We start from the raw sequence: 18,256 nt of genomic DNA, 5'->3' as shown, positions 1-18,256 counted from the left end.
TTTTCCAATGTGTTTCAGTATAGAATGTGTTTCAGGGTAGTCTTTTGTTGATAGCTTTTTAATTCAACTTGGTTCTGTAATGGTGTCGCTCTTTTCATCTGGAGTGTTTGTGGTCTGCACCTTCTTTTCCTTTCCTCCACACTATTTCTTATCAAATGCTTTGAAAATACCCTGAGGGCAGTCCCAGACACCCCATCAGGGTCTCCATTTCCTTAACCCCCACCCTTCCACTCAGAGGATCATCTTCTTACTGTTCTTCCCTCTTGGATCACCCCTGCTCCTGCCGTCTTCGTTATCTATCGCTACTAGAACAGGAAGACCACAGAGAGGTGACTGTCACAAACAAATTTATGTGCTTACAGGTTACCAACTACCACTGAATCCATTCTGTCTCAAGGGACTGTGGGAAAAAAAGATTTCTCCCAAGTTGTCTCCCCCAAATATGTTAGACTTAGGACCCTGCTTGCAGCTAATGGTAAATGATGGTCAAGTTACCGCCCTGAAGGCAGTCAGTTGCCAAACAACTGTCTGGACTGGTAGGGCCTGCTCCCTGCTGTTAAAGGTAATGGGCTACTTCTCCCTAAAGGATTGATTTAGTGCCTGTAGGTGGAGTTTTACACTGTACTGATAATGGTTTCCACGGTGAGTCAGAGAACAGGCCAAACCAGCTCAGTGACATCCAAAGTTAGGCTGCCATCCATCCGGAATCTAGGATCTGCCCATCTTGTCACATGTGTACCCTCAATCCCTCCCCTTCCTACTACGTGGATACCCTTAGATCACCCCCTTCCCATTACTGTATAACCCATAGTGCAACCCCTTCCTGTGAAGTATGTCTCTACCTGTAATTGGTGGGCTTGCACTCCCCCAGAGGTATATAGGCCTGGGTTAGCAATAAAGAGCTCTTTTCTTGGCTCCTCCTTTGACCTCTTATCCGCCCCCCTTCTCCTCTCCTGTCCTCGTTCCCCTGTTCTCTTTCCCCTTGTCCTCCTTCCCCTCCTTCTCTCTCCACATGGACCACCAAGCAGGGCCGAGGTGAGCATGCTACCATGAAATGTGTCTGACTCCATTATTTCAATCTATCTTTTATCTCTCATGCTCTCTAGGACTTTAATATATTTATGTATCTCAATGATACAATTGTGCCTATCGAACCCGTGATTAGTGGTGGGGGGCTAGCACCCATCCCTCACAAGCGACCCTATAGTTTAGGAGACTACAAGTCAGACTCAGCGTGCTGGCTATAGGCGACATGTTTCTCTGTTGACTGTAGGGAAAACTTCTTGTCTCTTTCCCACTTCTGTTGCTCAAGCCCTGGGTGGTCTTCATGTGGCGTGGAACCCACCCAACCATGTGCTTACCTTCTCGGTGCCTAATCACCCTTTTTTATATCTCAAAAGCTATTGATTTGAGATGTGCCCTATAAGGATATGGTCTCATTAACACAAAAAGATAATTTTCTTCCCAAGTGGAATTACATATAAAAGCTAATTATTTTAATAATTACAACATTTATTTTGTGGGAGCACAATTTAATGCATAATAGCTCCTCCTTGCCATGCCACCAATTGTACATTCCTCTCAGGGACTCAGGCACAGAGCCTGCCTCAAGTCTCAGTGCCGAAAACCAAAACTCGGCTGTGATTGTTTTACTTTTAAGCACCAAAATTATAGGTCTATTTTTTCCCACACATGGTTAATTACCACCCCTAAGATGAATCCCAGGCCAGCAATCAAGATAATATAAAAACATCCTCTCATGCATTAGATTCGTTGCCACCTTGTCAAATCTGGGTTTCAGAGTAGAACTGCTCTAGCTTTAACTATAATGTCACAGTGGTAGATCGCCACACCTTTCTTCTGTGCTGCTGTGGTGAGTTCAAACTGGCAACTTCCAGGTGAGCAGCCAGCAGAACAGACACCTAACAACAATAGCCTATTACAAATCATATATGATATCCAGGGAACCTAGGGAGTTACTTGCCCACGTAGACATGCTTCCTGGGGAATAAGCCAGGAGTAAGATCAGGGGAGGCTGGAGGAAGCCACAAAGACTCCTGAGAAGAGGAGGCTTCTGAACCTTAAGAAAGGACAACCCGGCCTGTGATGGGGCCCCAAGGAGGTGGCCACAGAGGGCTCCGTGAAGCCATTGGAAGCGGAGAAAGACTTCATGGGTGGTCCATTTGTGTGACCATGCTAGAAACAAAGTGGAAGGCAAGCCCACTGTGTGACCTCAGTCTGAGGTCGCCAGCCCCCAGCCCTTTGTGACATCACCAGGAGCTGCTTATAAAAAGAAAGGCTTGGTCAGAGATGCGTCCTCCAGCCTGGCCCCACAACCTCCTGGGAGGCCCATGAGCAGAATCAAATGCCATGCTCCTGTTATCAGTTCTGCTGCTCCTGGCGGAAGCCAAGAGCGTCCATCTCGGTATGTGGACTCCCTTCCCAACGGCCAGAGCAGATGGAGCAGTGGGGGCTGGGCATGACAACCATCCTTCCCTTTTCCCTCCCGCCCAGGCAGAGTCATGCATGCGAACCAGAAGGGAGACAAAGGGATTGTTCGCTAGCTCATTCATTCTCCAGCTTCTGAGGAAAACACGACTCACGAGAGACCAAGAAGAGCAGCTTTATGCTCTTCCACACACTTCCCCTAAAACTGTGCCCCCACCACCTCTATTCAAAGTTGGACCTGTTTGACTTTAAATGTGATTTTTGAGACCTGAGATGTCATCCCTGAAGGATTAACAAGGTGTTCAGATACAAATGTCCACCATCCCCTTACAGAAGAGTATCGGGGAGGAGATGAGCCAGTCAGGGTGCAATGTAGCAACGATGAAAAATATAACTTTCTTTTAGTTCCTAAATGCTTCCAAACCCCCCCCACCCCACAACCCACTATCATGATCCCAATTCTACATTACAAATCTGGCTAGACCAGAGGAAGCACACTGGTACAGATAGGAACTGGAAACACAGGGAATCCAGGGCAGATGATCCCTTCAGGATCAGTGGTGAGAGTGGTAATACGGGTGGGAGGGGTGGGGAGTGGGGGTGGAGGGGAGATGGGTTGGAAAGGGGGAATGGATTACAAGGATCTACATGTGACCTCCTCCCTGGGGGATGGACAACAGAAAAGTGGGTGAAGGGAGACGTTGGACAGGGCAAGATATGCAAAATAATTTTAAAATTCTCAGGTTCATGAGGGAGGGCAGAGCGGGGAGGGAGGGGAAAAAATGAGGACCTGATGCCAGGGGCTTAAGTGGAGAGCAAATGTTTTGAGAACAATGAGGGCAATCAATGAATGTAAAAATGTGCTTTACACAATCAATGTATGTATGGATTGTGATAAGAGTTGTATGAGCCCCTAATAAAATGATTAAAAATAAATAAATGAGTAGCCAATAAAAAAAAAGAAAAGAAAAGAACACATGTCCACAATGAGTTGAGCAGCCATCTGCTGATTGAAAGGGAAAAGAGTGTGGACGATGGGAGTCATGGCAAAGCTGCTCTTGAACTGGAGACGCAGAGCCCAGGTGTAGCTCAGCACATCTGCATGGGCCCACAGTGTCCAACCCGGCTTCTCTTTATCAGTCACTTCCTTACAGCTGTGACATGTCATTTCTCTTCCCAAGGGGGAGCTGAGGTTGGAAGGAAGCTGAGAGGTTTAGCAGCTTTTGGGGGCCACGTGTTTTGACACCTTTACTGCTCACAACATCACTGTGGGGTTTCTTGGTTCCTCCCACTTTCTGAGTGAGGGACACTGAGCTTACAGTGACCTGCAAATAGCAGAACTAGAACTGGTACCAGATCTGACTTGAAAGTCCTTGCTTCCCTCCCTTGCACGTTGTTTCTTGTATGGAATGACTACTACTAGATTACCCGCTGCCTTTGAGGCAATGCTGCCTCCTCTCAACCCCCTGTGGGTTTCTAAGACGATCACTGTTTGCTGGAGTAGAAAGCCCAGTCTTTCTCGCGTGAAGCTGCTGTTGCTTTTGAACTGCTGACCACTGGGTACACAGGCCAACGTGTAACTACTACACCAGCAGGGCAGTCATTCAGTTGGCCTTCCTTAATGTGGCCTTGGATTGGTGTGGTGGGGAGGGAGCTGGTGTGTAGTGTGGGGAGAGAATCTGCCGAACAGGTGTCCCTCTGCAATGGTGTCCAATCAAAGAGGCCTAAAACAAAGGACTGTTCAAATTACGTCTTGTCTATTTTTTAACCTGCCTCAGTCATTGTTTAAAGAGATTTTATGCTCTGTCTTTAAATGACCACAAGATTCCACATTGGTTTTGTAGATTGTTCTTCCAGAAGCCAAACCCATTACTGTTGAGTGGATTTCCACTCATATAAACACTGTAGGGAAGAAGGATAGCATTTGCCCCATAGGATTTACAGGGCTGTAATTTTTATGGAAATAGAATGCCTTGTCTTTCTCCCTTGGTGAAAGTGGCTGGTGGGTTTGAACCGGTTAAGAATGGCCCTCACTGCCAGTCTCACAGGGACACTGACATTGGTTCCAAGTGAATATTAAGAATTCTGATAGCCAGTGTGACTTAATCCTTGACAAGGTGGATTGACACTGTGGCCAGTGGCCGAAGCAATGAGCTCAAACCTAGGAACAATTGTGAGGATGCCCCAGGACCGGGAAGTATCTCTTTGTTGAACACAGGGTTGCTATGAATCCCAAGTGATTCAAAGGCACCCACAACCAGCAATATGGCTCGAGGATTGACTTTGAGCCATGTCCTTACATATTAGGCTCTTTAAATGATTATTATCGCATGTAAGTCTAACACCGAGTAAATATGATTGTATGCTCTTTTTAGAAATAAAAAAGCGGAGGAGAAGACAGAGTCTGTCGCTTTTCCAGATTCAGGAAGCACATAGGCATCCTTAGGTTGCCAAGATTTGGACTTAGGTTGTCCCCCTGGGAGCCTAGGCTTCATCAGAGACCCTCCTCTACATTTCAAAGCAAGAGGGCACCCCAACACCTCCTGATCGAGTCCATAAGCACCCACAGTATTTTGGCATATTTTTCACTGAGTATTCTACCATTAACATTTTCTCACATCATTAAAAAACTCCTCAGATGTGTAATTTTCATGGATAAAGAATGGTCCAGCATATGGATGAACCTTAAATTAAGTAGTCATAACAGCCAGGTGGTTTGGGATGTGCTACCATAAGTTGATGACATTACTCTGCCTACCACACTGGGACTGACCTGGGACAAAGACTCTCCCAGGATTTCTCTTGGATTAGAGCTGACATAATTGAATCAAGGAATTCTCCTGGGATCACAATGCTGGAAAGTGACAGAGTTAATACTTGTGGTTCATATTCTGAGCCTTGTGGAGCAAAATTAAAGCCTCTATCGGCTCTCTCAGACTACCAAGGATATGTCACTGGATTTCCTCATCTATATAATCGCTATAAGCCTCCTCTTCCCAAATCTGGTGGTGATAGTACTAGTTAGTAGTTAGTGGTAGTAGATCTTCCCTTCTAATACCTTAGGGAGTTCAGATGAAATTGTCTGCCAATCTTTGGCAGGATCCAGGATTAATACTTTCCATTTCCTGTTCTGACAGCATGTGGTGAGAGACCCAGTTTTGAGGCAGGTGCTCAGTACTCCAGGATCATAAATGGGGTAGAGGCTGGGTTTGGTGAGTTTCCATGGCTGGTGAGTATTCAGGCAGAACATGAACATTTCTGTGGTGGTACAATCCTGAACAAGTGGTGGATTCTAACTGCTGCTCATTGCTTGCAATTTGACCAACTATCGTAAGTACCCATGAGCACACCCTTATTTAAGTCTTCCCTTGTCCATCCAGATGCTAGCCAAACTAACCAGACCTACTGGCTGAGGAGAATCTAGGGTTGCCCAGTCCTGAGTCCAAGATGAAATTCTGGTGACTCCCACCCATCCAGTCATGCCCTGAAGATGGGGCAGCCAGTAAATTTGGGGTTGGCATATTCTGCTGTGCCATTCTCCATGGTGCTTGGAGCCAGTAGCTATAGATTTCCTGAGGTTACACACTGTCCTCACCAGTAATAACTGTTGCTTGGTAAAGACAAAAGCCTTGGTCAGTCAGACTCTCGTAGGTCATACACATTCTTCTGGTAGAGAATTATCCTACTTCTGGAAGCCTGATTTCCTGGGCCATCTCAGGAAACTAACTAGACTCCGTCCTTGCTTCTTGTGGCATATTCTCTATACTCTAGAAGATTATTGGACAATTTAGTATGTACTGATTACTAACCATGTGCCAGGGACTCTGCTAAGAATACTTGCCTACATTCATTCCTGTAATAATCTTACAATGACCCTCTCAGGTTGGTAGAATGTAGATAAACCCGAGATCCAAAAAGGTTGAGTCCCTCACCTCTAACCAATGAGTAGTAGGAATAGACAGGATTTAAATTATGGATCCAGAGATCCTGCTTTCCACTGCACCACCTTAAGAAACACTGAAAAGAATTTGAAGAGTTCATTTGGAAAATCTTGGGATAGCATTTCATCATCATCTAACCAAGAAGCCCTGTATGATCTCCTGTTGAGTATTTAAGAATTGGCTGTGGGACAGTCCCTGGACATTTTGTCTGGAGGTGTGGCTTGCATTTGGCCTCATTACTGAAGACCCTTTCTGCTGGATCAATGACAGGTCTAGGTTAGATGGTGTGCCGGTCACTAACTTGTTGATAAACCAATTGAATAAAGTAGGTGTACCAATATGTATTTGAAAGCTAATTTGGTCTGCACCAAGAGGTCTTTTGTGAACCCTTCAAATTGCCCCCAAGTAAAGGAACCCTTACTTCATATCTCTGGGATCCAAGATGGAACAGAAGAATAACTGTCATTTGCTGCATTTCTTTGCCCTCCTCGAACTCTTTCAGATTCTCACATCTTCTGAGTGACAGCTACAATAGATCTGTCCCACAGGCCCTTAGAACTTTATGGGATTTAGATTCTTCTGGAAGTGCAATGGTCCCCACTTTGTGACATTCCTTTTCCTCCCACTTCCTCTCTTTGCTTCTATGGCACCAGACTAGAAGAACTGAGTATTGTGGCGGGGACCAACGACTTAATCAGTTCCTATAAAGACATCAAGAAGGTCACCAAAATAATTCTTCACAAAGATTTTCAAAAGGACAAGATGGACAATGATATCGCATTGCTGATGGTGAACTCACCCATCAGCTTCGATGCCCAGGAGACGCCCATTTGCTTACCCAAGCACCCCATCCCCTCCACCTGGCATGAATGCTGGGTGGCGGGATGGGGACAGACTGTTGCTGGTATGTGACCTCTCAGTATGTCCTGAGAGGTAAAAAAGATGGGAGTATTGGTGGCTGAGGACGGGCCATTAGATCCAAAGGGGGAGTGGGGACGGGGTCAGTGATTCAGGGAGGAGAAAGGGGCTTTGCATTGGCTCAAAAACCCCGCACCGTACAAGTTCACAAAGGCCCCAATCTCATCCTCTTCCAAGCTCCAAAGAAACACCTTTCAAAGGCTCCACCCTGAGATACCAGGTCAGATCCAGTTCCCAGATGTGGTTTTATTCCGTCAGTACCGATTACATACTTGAAATGGACTATCTGTCAGCAGTACACACTCCAGTTTGCCAGCGGCCCCTTCTAATCTTCCTTCTCTACCATCTCCCTTGATTCACACGCTGATGTTTCAGACCTGACTCTGATGGGTCTAGCCTGGTAGAGGGTACCCTCCATAGTTCTTAGAAATGGATCTGTTGCTGCTTGTGAACTGGCTAAACTAGAAAGCATTTTAGAACTGAAAGGCGTGACAAAGGCCCAGCTTAACTGTCCAGTTGGCTAACTGGACAATGTCGCAAGCCTGAAGCAGACTCTGGACCAATAGCGATGTGTGGTCACGAGCTGCAGCCTCCGAGGTGGGAGGAGGTCAAGGGTTTAGCAGTCGAGGGAAATGGGTGGGATACTGGCTCTGGAGTGTTGGCACTACTTGAAAGTTGGAAGTGGAGGAGTGGACAGGGAAGATATCTGAGAGAGGAAAAAGAAGAAGTGTGAGGTCTTCGTAGTCAGAGTAAATGAGATGGAGCGAAGCCCAGAAAAGACAAGACAAAATCCCTTCCAAGACTTCTAACCAACTCACTTTTTCTAGTGGTCCTGATTTTTTTCCACTTTTTTACCCTTCTGCTGTTAAAAACCCAACTTTCAGAGGCTTTGTGTGAGGGCAGTGCCATCTACATATGAGGGGGTACCCTCCCCAAAATGAATTTTTTTTCAAAGTTATGTATTTTTTTTTTTTTACAAAACAACCTGGTCACCTACAAAGTACACTCCATTACACTTAATACATTGGTCAAATCTGCGATTCCATTCTTGGAAACGGTTTTCAAACTCATCTGCTTGGATGGCTGACAGCACCTCCCTCATGATTTTCTTTACCTCTTCCACATCGTCAAAGCGCTGTCCTTTCCTGCCCCTCTTCATTCGCAGAAACAAAAAGAAGTGGCATGGAGCGAGGTCAGGTGAGTCAGGTGCAGGGGGCATAGAGGAATGCTCTTTGTTGCCATAAACAGGCACACTGAGATGGCTGCGTGACAGCTGTATTGTCATGGTGGCAAAACCAAGTCACCCATCTGCCACAAATCGGGCCTTTTTTTTGTTGCACACTGTTCACAATCTTCTCAGAACCTCTAAATAGAGAACTTAATTGACAGTCTGACCGGGTGGAATGAACTCCAAACACACTATCCCTTTGACATCAAAATACCCCAAAAAAAACCCAAATGAGCATTGATTTGGGGGGCTACCTCCTTTTATAGTAGCAGGTGGTAATAGGCAAATATACTTGAAAAGGCCAGGTTGTTCTTAGAAATGGTCAATTGGCAGTTCTGGGGAGAAGTGAAGTCGTTAGAGCTGGTTAAAGCCCATCAGAAAGTTGTCTTGGAAGTAGGACTAAGCTTTTGAGAAGGATAATGTAGGCAAGGGACATTGTCGGGGTGGCGGGGCCTGGGAGGGGTGGCCTGTGCATAGAAGTAAGGGACCCTGGAGGAGAAGGAACTGCTGGAAGGTCGGCAGGGTAGCAAGTAGAGGTGTGGAGAGGCATATAGGTAGGGTCAGAGGAGAATCGGTTGTATTAACTGTGGGACCTGCTGAGTCAGAATGGACGCCACTAGATGGCAGTGGGTATTTATTTTTCGTTGTTGTTTCCATGGGGGTACCTGCTAAATGATGGCTTTTCGAATGTACTTTCTCCGCTGGCCAGATAACAAGAACTCTTTGACAACGGACATGATGAAAGCCCCAATGACCATCATTGATTGGGAAAGATGTTCACAGATATTTCCAAAGCTTACCAAAAACATGCTGTGTGCTGGATACAAGAATGAAAGCTATGATGCCTGCCAGGTAAGTACAAGGTACCCCTCCCTCACCTACAAGGCCTCCTCTCCACTGGGCCTATCAGTGCACGGGGTGCTATTTCTGCTAGGATTCATTAAGGGTTTGGGACAAGAACTGGAGCCTTGGGCCAGGGTGGTGGGATTCAGATTACAGAGCCCTTGGATATCCGCCACGTGAAGAGCATCCTTGGAGCACAGCAGCCCTGAGCAAACATTTCTGGTCTTCTCCAGGCAGGCTAGATAAATAGGGACCCTAGGCTTATAGTCACTCCTTGGAATTCTAAAACCACCAAGAGTTGAGGACAATTAGAGGGCCCTGCAATGGGCCATTTTAACTCATTAATTTAGAAATCTTTGTGGTGCTAGGCTTCGGGAGCACGTCCATGAATGAAATAAGGCTTTTCCTTTAGAGGAGGCTGCAGTGCTCTGAGCAGACAGTAAAAAAATGGGTAGCCTTCGTATATTACAGTGACCTTGTAGGATAGAGCAGAACTGCCCTACAGGCTTCCAAGGCTACACTCTTTATGGAAGTAGATGGCTACATCTTTCTCCCAAGTAGTAGCTGGTGGATTTGAACTACTGACCTTTCAGTTAGAGCCAAGTGTTTAATCACTGCAGCACCATGGCTCTTTTAATATCTTGACAATGCAAGTGGGTCTTCTTGAACTAAACAGTATTGGGTTTTACCTTCTATCTAATCAAATAAACTTTAAGAAGAGAAATATTTTTTCCTTAATGACTAGGAGAATAATAATTTTAAAAAACACCTTTGAAGTTATCTTCCTCTGATTCCAAAGATAAACTGTAGGGTTGGCCTTTAAAACTCAAAGCTGCTCTGTGTCTTACAGGGGCCACCATGGTGAGTCCACTTTGTACCAGCTGGAAGTTAGGTCCCTCCCCCTGGTGTGGGAAGTGAGTCTGTCTCATCATGGGTGGAAAAGCTACAAGTGCAAACGCATCATCGTTCACTAGGTTTTCATCCATTCTGTAAAGTGATGTAAAGCCCCGTTCCGTGGGCAAAGAAAGTCTTCAGCTACAGTAGTCGCCATAATTGTTTAATATGATGATATCAGTAATTTTCCCTGGTAAACTATCAGATAGGAGTGCCTCCAGACTGGGACTCTGGGACTATGTGAGTAGTGTGGTGCAAGAGAGCAGAGAAGCAGCTCTGAAATAAGCAGGTGGGCATAGCCACCTGGTGCCAGTCAAGCCATGTTTCTGAAGAACAATATGAAGATCAAAAGAAGAGAGCAAATCAATGTTATATAAACCTTATTTTTTTTTTTTTTGCTTCGGAGAGATTTATTCCTGATTCCTGCCATTTTGCTATGGTTATTTCTTCTTCTCTTCCTCTTCCTCCTCCTTACTTTTTTTTTCCTCCTCCTTTTTTATATCATTTTATTGGGGGTTCATACAACTCTTATCACAATACATACATACATCAATTGTATAAAGCACATTTGTACATTTGTTACCCTCATCATTCGCAAACCTTTTGTTCTCCACGTAAGCCCCTGGTATCAGCTCCTCATTTCCCCCCTCCCTCCTTACTCCCCTCTCCCTCATGAACCCTTGATAATTTATAAATTATTATTTTGCCCTATCTTACAGTGTCCGACATATCCTTCACCCACTTTTCTGTCGTCCGTCCCCCAGGGAGGAGGCGATATGTAGATCCTTGTCATTAGGTCCCCCTTTTCGCCCCCAAACCTTGTCTTGTCTTCGCATTCTGAATAATCTAAAATATTTAAAAACAGAAAGTTGGGCCTTCTAGTACCAGACAAGATGCAATAGGACCCTCTCCCATTACCCCTTCCTTTCAATGTGGCTGAATAACCTTGGACATTATAAAACAAAGAGAGACTTTGGAAAGAGAAGAGAAAGAGGTGGACAGACCAAAGATCTTGCAACACGAGGAACGACAGAGTGGCGAGTCCCTTGGAGCTCCTTTTGTGTGTCCTGGATGCGCCAGACTGAAGGCTGGGGCCCCCCCACCCAGAAAGCAGGCGGGGCACAGACAAAACGGACAACGAAAGCCACTGCGCTTCCTTTTTCCAGAAACTAGGGGGAAATAGTCTAGCCAGACAGGGGAGCCAGACTTTTTATCACCACTGGGAAGCTGACCTACCTTCCTTCCTGCCTTCCTGCCTTCCTTCCTTTCTACCACTACCTGTCGTAATGAACACCTCTTCCAACCTCAGTGTCAGTGAGGGATCTGAATTTCTATCCTCATCCAGCAGTCAAGAATAGGTACTTCTTTCCCCACTGCCCTAGTTTCAGATATTGCCATTTAAAATAGAAAATTCAGATGCTATCCAGAGTCTGATAATTCTCCAAATGCCTAACGATATCTAAAGAATTGCACTAGATTCAATTTAGTGACAACATAGAATAAGACAACTAAAATATGAGTTAAGCATCAATTTTTAATTGAGAACATAAGGTGACGATTTCAGTTAAATTTAATTCAGAATGGTCATGTACTCCCACGTAAATGTACGATGTCAACTTCTAGGGGAAACCCAGCATAGGGACCTGGAACTAGGTGACGAGCTCTAAGACTTGACACCAAAATCATATCCCACCACAGGACACATAGCTGGGCTGCAGCCCATTACCAATGTCAGACTTTAACCCAGGAAGCATCTTGTTAAGATGATGAAGGGAGAAACACTAGAGTGAGAGAAAATATCTAACAAAGGAATCTAGACTATAGAAAGAACCCCCAAATCTTAACAATAAAAAACTACAAAAAGCTATCCAGTTAGAAAACGGGAAGAGAAATTTCAGTAAAGCATATAGATATGTCGTTGGCAACCAAGCACGTGGAATATGTGCAATATCCTTAGCCATTAGGGAAATGCAAAAAACTCACAATGAGCTATAACTACAAATCTATTGGGCAGGCTAACATGAAAAATAACATCAAATGTTAACAAGAAAGCCACCTGGAGCTTGCTGACTGAGAGAGAAAGCCTCCCCTGTAGCTTGTGGCCTGAGTTCAAATTTGTACACTTCCATCAGAATACAAAATTCATTTGCTAAAGCCAAAAAACAAATGCTGGTTAGAGTGTGCAGGACCCGGATCATGCACACCTGACTGGAGGGAATTTGAGGTGGTACGGACACCCTGGAGAACAGGTCAGTAGTGACATGGTAAACTAAACATACCCAGAAATTGTACCCTTGGGCATTCATTCCATAAAAAGAAATGTTGATGTCACACAAAAATCTACATGCAGATGTCATCGCACTTTTATTCATAATAGCCAAAATACAACACAGCTGTACCATGGAATACTGTTGTTTCCTCTTAGTCAACTCGCACAGACTAACACATTGCCTGGTTGTGCGTCATCCTGTGGTTGTTAGATATTGTCAAATTAGTTCCAATTCATGGCAACCCTATTACAACACAACAAAATATCGCTCAGCCCTGTGCCATCCTCACAAGTATGAGCAATCAAGAAGGAACAAAATATTTATATATTCAATGCCTAGGATGAATATGCATAGTCTTCTGCTGAGGGAGGCAAACCAATCTGAGAAGTTTACATATGATTCCATTTACATACTATTTTCCAAATGACTAAGAGAAATGGAGAACAATGGAATTTGTTACACTCCCAGTAAAGAAAACTTTGGGTTGGTTGCTACAGATAAAGGAGGGGTTTTGAGGTGGGAGGGCCGTGCATGTGGCGATAAAGGGGCAGCATGAGAGGACCTTGTGGTAACTGAAAAACCCATGGAGCCCCGTTCTATGCTAAAGTACATAGAATCACCGCGAGTCAGAATTGACCCTAGAGCAACTGGTCCTTTGAATATCCTGAGCACATCACCCATAACAGCTTGAGAGAAATCTGATTTCACTCCACAGCATCCTAGACCAGAAGACTTTTAGAACTGTAAGAGGATGTATAAAGATATAAAATTGAAAGCTTGTTTTATAGATGGGAAAACAAGCTCCAATAATTGACAGTTATTTGAATCCATCATTCACTTTGATAGCTGAGTGGATCAGAAACATTATAATAATTTTTATAGCTTGTTCATGCATATAAAATAAGTTCATCCGCTCTACTACTCTGTAAACTGGGCTGTGGAGGTTTAACTCTCCCATGTAACAAATGAAGATGCAGGAATGTAGAATTTAAGTGATTTGTCCAAAGTAAATACCAGGCAGTGATAGAATCAGACCTAGAAGTCAGGTCCTATTTCTTTACCCACAAATTGAATAGGAGTGATCAACTAGTACCCTTATCTCATAGGGGGAGACCTTGAGAGTCTCTTAGGGATAGTATATTTCTCACATGATAGATCTTTGACCCCTGATATTAGCTCTTGGGAGAAAGTCACTCGCGGACCACTAGTGTCAAGTTCCTTGTTGACTATCATCAGACCCTTCTTAAGAGCCAAGTCTTGCTTTCTCTCCAAGAAGAAAAGAAGGGAAAACATACACAAAAGCATAGGAAGACCCGTATTTTCAGGCGCCCCGTCATCCATAGAGGGGATCTCTGTTGTTCCATTCTATCCTACAGGGTCACTATGACCCAGAATCCACCTGATGGCCGTCAGCTTGGGTGTTTGGTTTGATTCCCTAAATGTATGAGGCTACATGAAAAAGGTGTGCTACTAGGGCATGAATATTTTCTTCATTTATTTTAGCTTGAGAAATGCTGAATATATTCTTCCCTTTGGTTTTCTAAATCCAGATCTCAGCATATTTCATTATTATTTGTCTTCTCCCTCCACCCTTTGAAATCTCTTCAACTCTTCTACTTTATCATTTCTTCCTATCACATTAGCTTCTCTATGTCCTAAAGCATGTTAAGAGTCTCTTCTGACATCAATTTTAGTTTCTTTTGTTTTGAATGATCTTTTGCTTTCTTTGTGTCCTCCCACAACTTGCCTGATCTTTGGTCATTTGTGTTCAATGCATCAAATCCTTCAACATCATATTTTGGTCCTCGTGGACTTGCTTTAATGTTCTTCTGCTCCAGTGGGAAGCTGCATATGAGCAATTGATGGTCTGTCCCACAGTCAGCCACAACCTGGTTTTCAGTGGTAATATTGAGCTTCTCCCTGGTACATTTCACAAACATAGTCACTTTGATTCCTGTGGGTTCCATCTGACTACATCCACATGTACGATCACTGTTTAGGTTGTTGAGAATATTTGCATTGAATAAGTCATTGGTCTTGAAAAATTCTACCTTTCAATCTCGAGTCTTTTCTATCACCAAGGCCATATTTTCCAACTACCAAATCATCTTTTTTGTTTGTTTGTTTCCAACATTTACCTTCAAATCACTAGCCATTATTGATGCATTTTTATTTTTGTCTGATCAATTGCAGACTGCAAAAGTTGGTAGAAATCTTCCATTTTTTTCACCTGTAGCTTTAGTGGTTGATGTATAATTTTGAATAGTATGGATATTATCCTATCACTGACAACACTATAAGTCAAGATGGATGTTGAAATGTTAGTAAGGCATGAGGGTAAATGATAATGTCATTTGGTAATACCTCCAAACAAATATTTGCATATCACAGGTTGTTAGTCGAAGCATTTGCTGATGAAGATCAAGGATTTCAGCCTTCAGTGTGGATTACAACTCAATATAAAGACAAAAACTTCCCAACTGAACCAATAGGATAATATCACAATACATGGAGGGAAGGTTGAAGTTCAAGAATTTTATCTGGCTTGGATGCACAATCGATGCTCCTGGAAGCCAAATACAAGAGATCAAATGATACCTTTCATTAGGTAAATCTGCTGAACAAGACCTCTTTAAAGTGTTGAAAAGCAGCATTGTTACTTTGGGAACTAAGGTATGCCTGACTCAAGCCTTGGTATTTTCGATAGCTTCTTGTGTAGGTGAAAGTTGCACAGTGAATAAGGAAGACAGAAGAAGCATCAGTGCATTTGAGTTAAGGTGCTGACAGAGTCCTAAAAGTACCATAGACTGTCAAAGGAACAAACAACTCTGTCTTGGAGGAAATATGGCCAGAGTGCTCCTTAGAGTCAAGGATGGCAAGTCTTCATTTTACCTACTTTGGCCGTGCTGTGGTTGTCAGAAGAGACCAGTCCCTGGAGAAGGACACCCTGCTTGGTGAAGAAGAGGGGTAGAGAAACAGGAAAACCCTGGACGAGATGGGTTGACACAGTGGCAGCAACAATGGGCCCAAGCTTAACAACATTGTGAGGATGGTGCAGGAGCAGCCAGTGTTTCTTTCTGTTGGGCATAAGGTCGCTGTAGGTAAGCACTAACTCTATGGCATCTAACAGCAAAGATAAACTACTCTCCAGTCTTCCTTCCACCTGAGCACTGCCTATGTCATCTTTCTGCTTCCTCCTCCTGCTCTGTGGGTAGATTTAAATTTTTGTGGCCAAGTCCTTCCCTCTTTTCCCTTTATCTCGGATCCTGTTCTATCCACTGTCTATACCCTGATTCTATAACCACCCAATTAACCTGACAGAAACAAACTTCTCTCGGAGCCTGCGCACAGGTGGACACGGACCAGACGTAGGGTGAGCATTGAGATGACTAGCACAGGGATGGGGATTGACTGCAATAGGTGTGCACATTGGCTGGGCTAAGAATGGAGTTGGTTGGGATAAGAGTGCAGATTGACTAGGATAGGGATGAGGATTGGGCCACAATTACAAGATTTCCTTAGGCAGCCTGGAAAAGTCAAATTCCATGAATTTTCTTCCATTAGTAGGCAGTTTCTTGTCTCAAATGGTGAGTTTAGAATACGACTACCTATTGACCTCTGTTCTCTGTCCACAGGGTGACAGTGGGGGGCCTCTCGTCTGCACCCCAGGCCCTGGCAAGGAGTGGTACCAGGTAGGCATCATCAGCTGGGGAAGGAGCTGTGGACTGAAGGGCATTCCAGGAATGTACACTTTGTTAGCGAAATACGACCTCTGGATCCAGAATGTGACTGAGCTAGAAGGAAGGCCTTTTAATTCGGAGGAAATGAGAGCCCCCAACAAACAGCAACAAGTTCGCTCCCTGGCTGCAGAGTTTCCAAAGGCAATCAACTCAAGACTCTGGATCCTGCTTTGCCTTTTGCCTTTCATGCTATAGTGGCCCATTTCCAACGGTTAATAAAACAGAAGTGTACTCTGCAGCCAAAGGAGGGTGTGTGAGACTGTGCCACCAGCCGGAGAGACTGGTTGAGACAAAGGCTAAATGCTAGGGTCTCAGGTAGATAACAGAGAGTGGGATGGGACCAGAAAGACAGGTTGGAGTCCTGGTTTGGGAGCTGAGTTTTGGGCCTCTCTATTAGTCTGAGCTCTTTCCATTGCGAGTGACAGTATCCAACTCAAACTGGCCAAATACAGAAAGAAAGGGGGGTGGGGGTTTATAATGGATGTAACAGAGGGGTAAAAGGCTGGTATGATGACCTCAGGTATGGTTGAACCTCTGGGGCTCAGATTATATCAAAAGGGACCATTTCTTGTTTGTGAGCATCACCTTCAAGGAGGATTTCCAGGTGGTGGCCATAATGAGCACTGGTACCTCTAGTTCACATCCTATCACATTAGCAGTCCAGAGGACAAAAGGAGATCTCTGTTCCTGATAACTTTGGCAAATGTCTATTACCTATGTGTGGCAGTTACATTATCTACTATCAACTTAAGGAAGGGGTAGAGTCTAGCCTGTCAATCAGGTCATAGCCAATGAAGCCTCTGTGTGGGCATGGCCTTCTCCCGAGGATTCTGGGAACTCCTGTCTTCCTCCCTGGCAGTAGGACACATACTTTCTGCTGCTTCTTCCTGCTGACAAGACACATGGAGTTATACTGATGGAACCAGAGCCCTGGAGCTGGAGGAGGCACGTGGAGACCCATGCTAGTGCTGAGATGCTTCCACCACCACTGGATCCACAAGACTTTTCACCCCCTGGCCTGTGCTCTTCCTGCATTCAGCATCATTTCATATGTTGCATAAGTCTGAAGAGGAATTTTTTAGACTGGTATCTGACATATGGGCTAATATCAGATTTATGGACTTGATCTGGGCTGGGCTGAGCTGTTTTCTCAATATACACTTGCTCTTTTATATAAAGCTCTCTATTACACATGTATGAGTGTCTCTGGATTTGTTTCTGTAGTCAACCCAGACTAACACACCTTGCCTGCCCTCATGAAGAGATTACTGAAGACGTGGGTGCTATAGCAAAGTCTGGTGAAGAAACCAGACCAGGCCCAGCTATCAAAAAGAACAGTGTCTGAAGTCTTCAGGCAAGCAACCAGCAAAATGAGGCATCAACTAAATCTGCATGGAAGGGGAGCAGCAGCCAAAGGGTTATAAACAATGGAATCCAAATCCAAATAGTGTCAGAGCTTAAATTATGAACATCCAGCTTTCAGGAGGCTGTGCATGGCAGTGGAAGCCAAAAGCTAACTTTGAGAGTCCCCACAGGGATTTATCCTCCAGTGAATCCACTCTGACCCTAGCCAAGGGGTGTGAACAGCCTTGCTATCAGACAGAAAGCACTGCGGAGTCAATTATGGCAGATGTAATTGGGTTAAAATGGAATACCTTTCACTGGATCTCCTTTCTGATCCATTTTAAAGTTGTTTCTATTTTTTAATGTTTTCCACTTTCTTTTTGATTTAGGCTTTCCTGGTTTTGTTTAGTCATTGTTGTTCGTTTGTTTGTTTGTTTTTTGTCTGTTTTCATCCTGCTTGTATTTTGTATGAGTTTCTGTATATGAAATCCAAGATAGGACATGCCGGCTTGGAGTAGGGAATCAGTGGAGAGGTCTAGGGGGCTGGTCCCAGCCCCAAATACTAAGTGGATGCCTGCCCCTCCCCTGAGAAGAATGTATCTCAAACGATGGCACTGAATCTGCAGCTTC

At 44.4% G+C, this 18,256-nt stretch overlaps 1 protein-coding gene across 1 annotated transcript; it reads left to right on the top strand.

Annotated features, from left to right (window-relative positions):
• Positions 1 to 6,728: 6,728 nt before the first annotated feature.
• On the top strand, positions 6,729 to 17,054 carry PRSS55 (serine protease 55). The gene is made up of 4 exons (XM_045286832.1): positions 6,729 to 6,794; positions 6,963 to 7,293; positions 9,245 to 9,387; positions 16,178 to 17,054. Exons 1-4 carry the CDS (start codon positions 6,729 to 6,731, stop codon positions 16,475 to 16,477), a joined length of 840 nt encoding a protein of 279 aa, XP_045142767.1. The 3' UTR covers positions 16,478 to 17,054.
• The last annotated feature ends 1,202 nt before the right edge of the window (positions 17,055 to 18,256 follow it).

The sequence above is a fragment of the Echinops telfairi genome, unplaced genomic scaffold (genome assembly GCF_000313985.2).
Source record: "Echinops telfairi isolate 266 unplaced genomic scaffold, ASM31398v2 ScPeMD7_9;HRSCAF=40, whole genome shotgun sequence".
NCBI lineage: Eukaryota > Metazoa > Chordata > Mammalia > Afrosoricida > Tenrecidae > Echinops > Echinops telfairi.
This window is presented reverse-complemented; position numbering and strand designations above follow the sequence as displayed.

Excerpts from the sequence above, each read along its gene's own strand:
- PRSS55 (XM_045286832.1), top strand. The coding sequence starts at position 6,729 with ATGTATTTGAAAGCTAATTTGGTCTGCACCAAGAGGTCTTTTGTGAAC. Across the intron at positions 6,795-6,962 it reads ACCCTTCAAATTGCCCCCAA|ATTCTTCTGGAAGTGCAATG; the intron begins GTAAAGGAACCC and ends TATGGGATTTAG. Across the intron at positions 9,388-16,177 it reads AAAGCTATGATGCCTGCCAG|GGTGACAGTGGGGGGCCTCT; the intron begins GTAAGTACAAGG and ends CTCTGTCCACAG.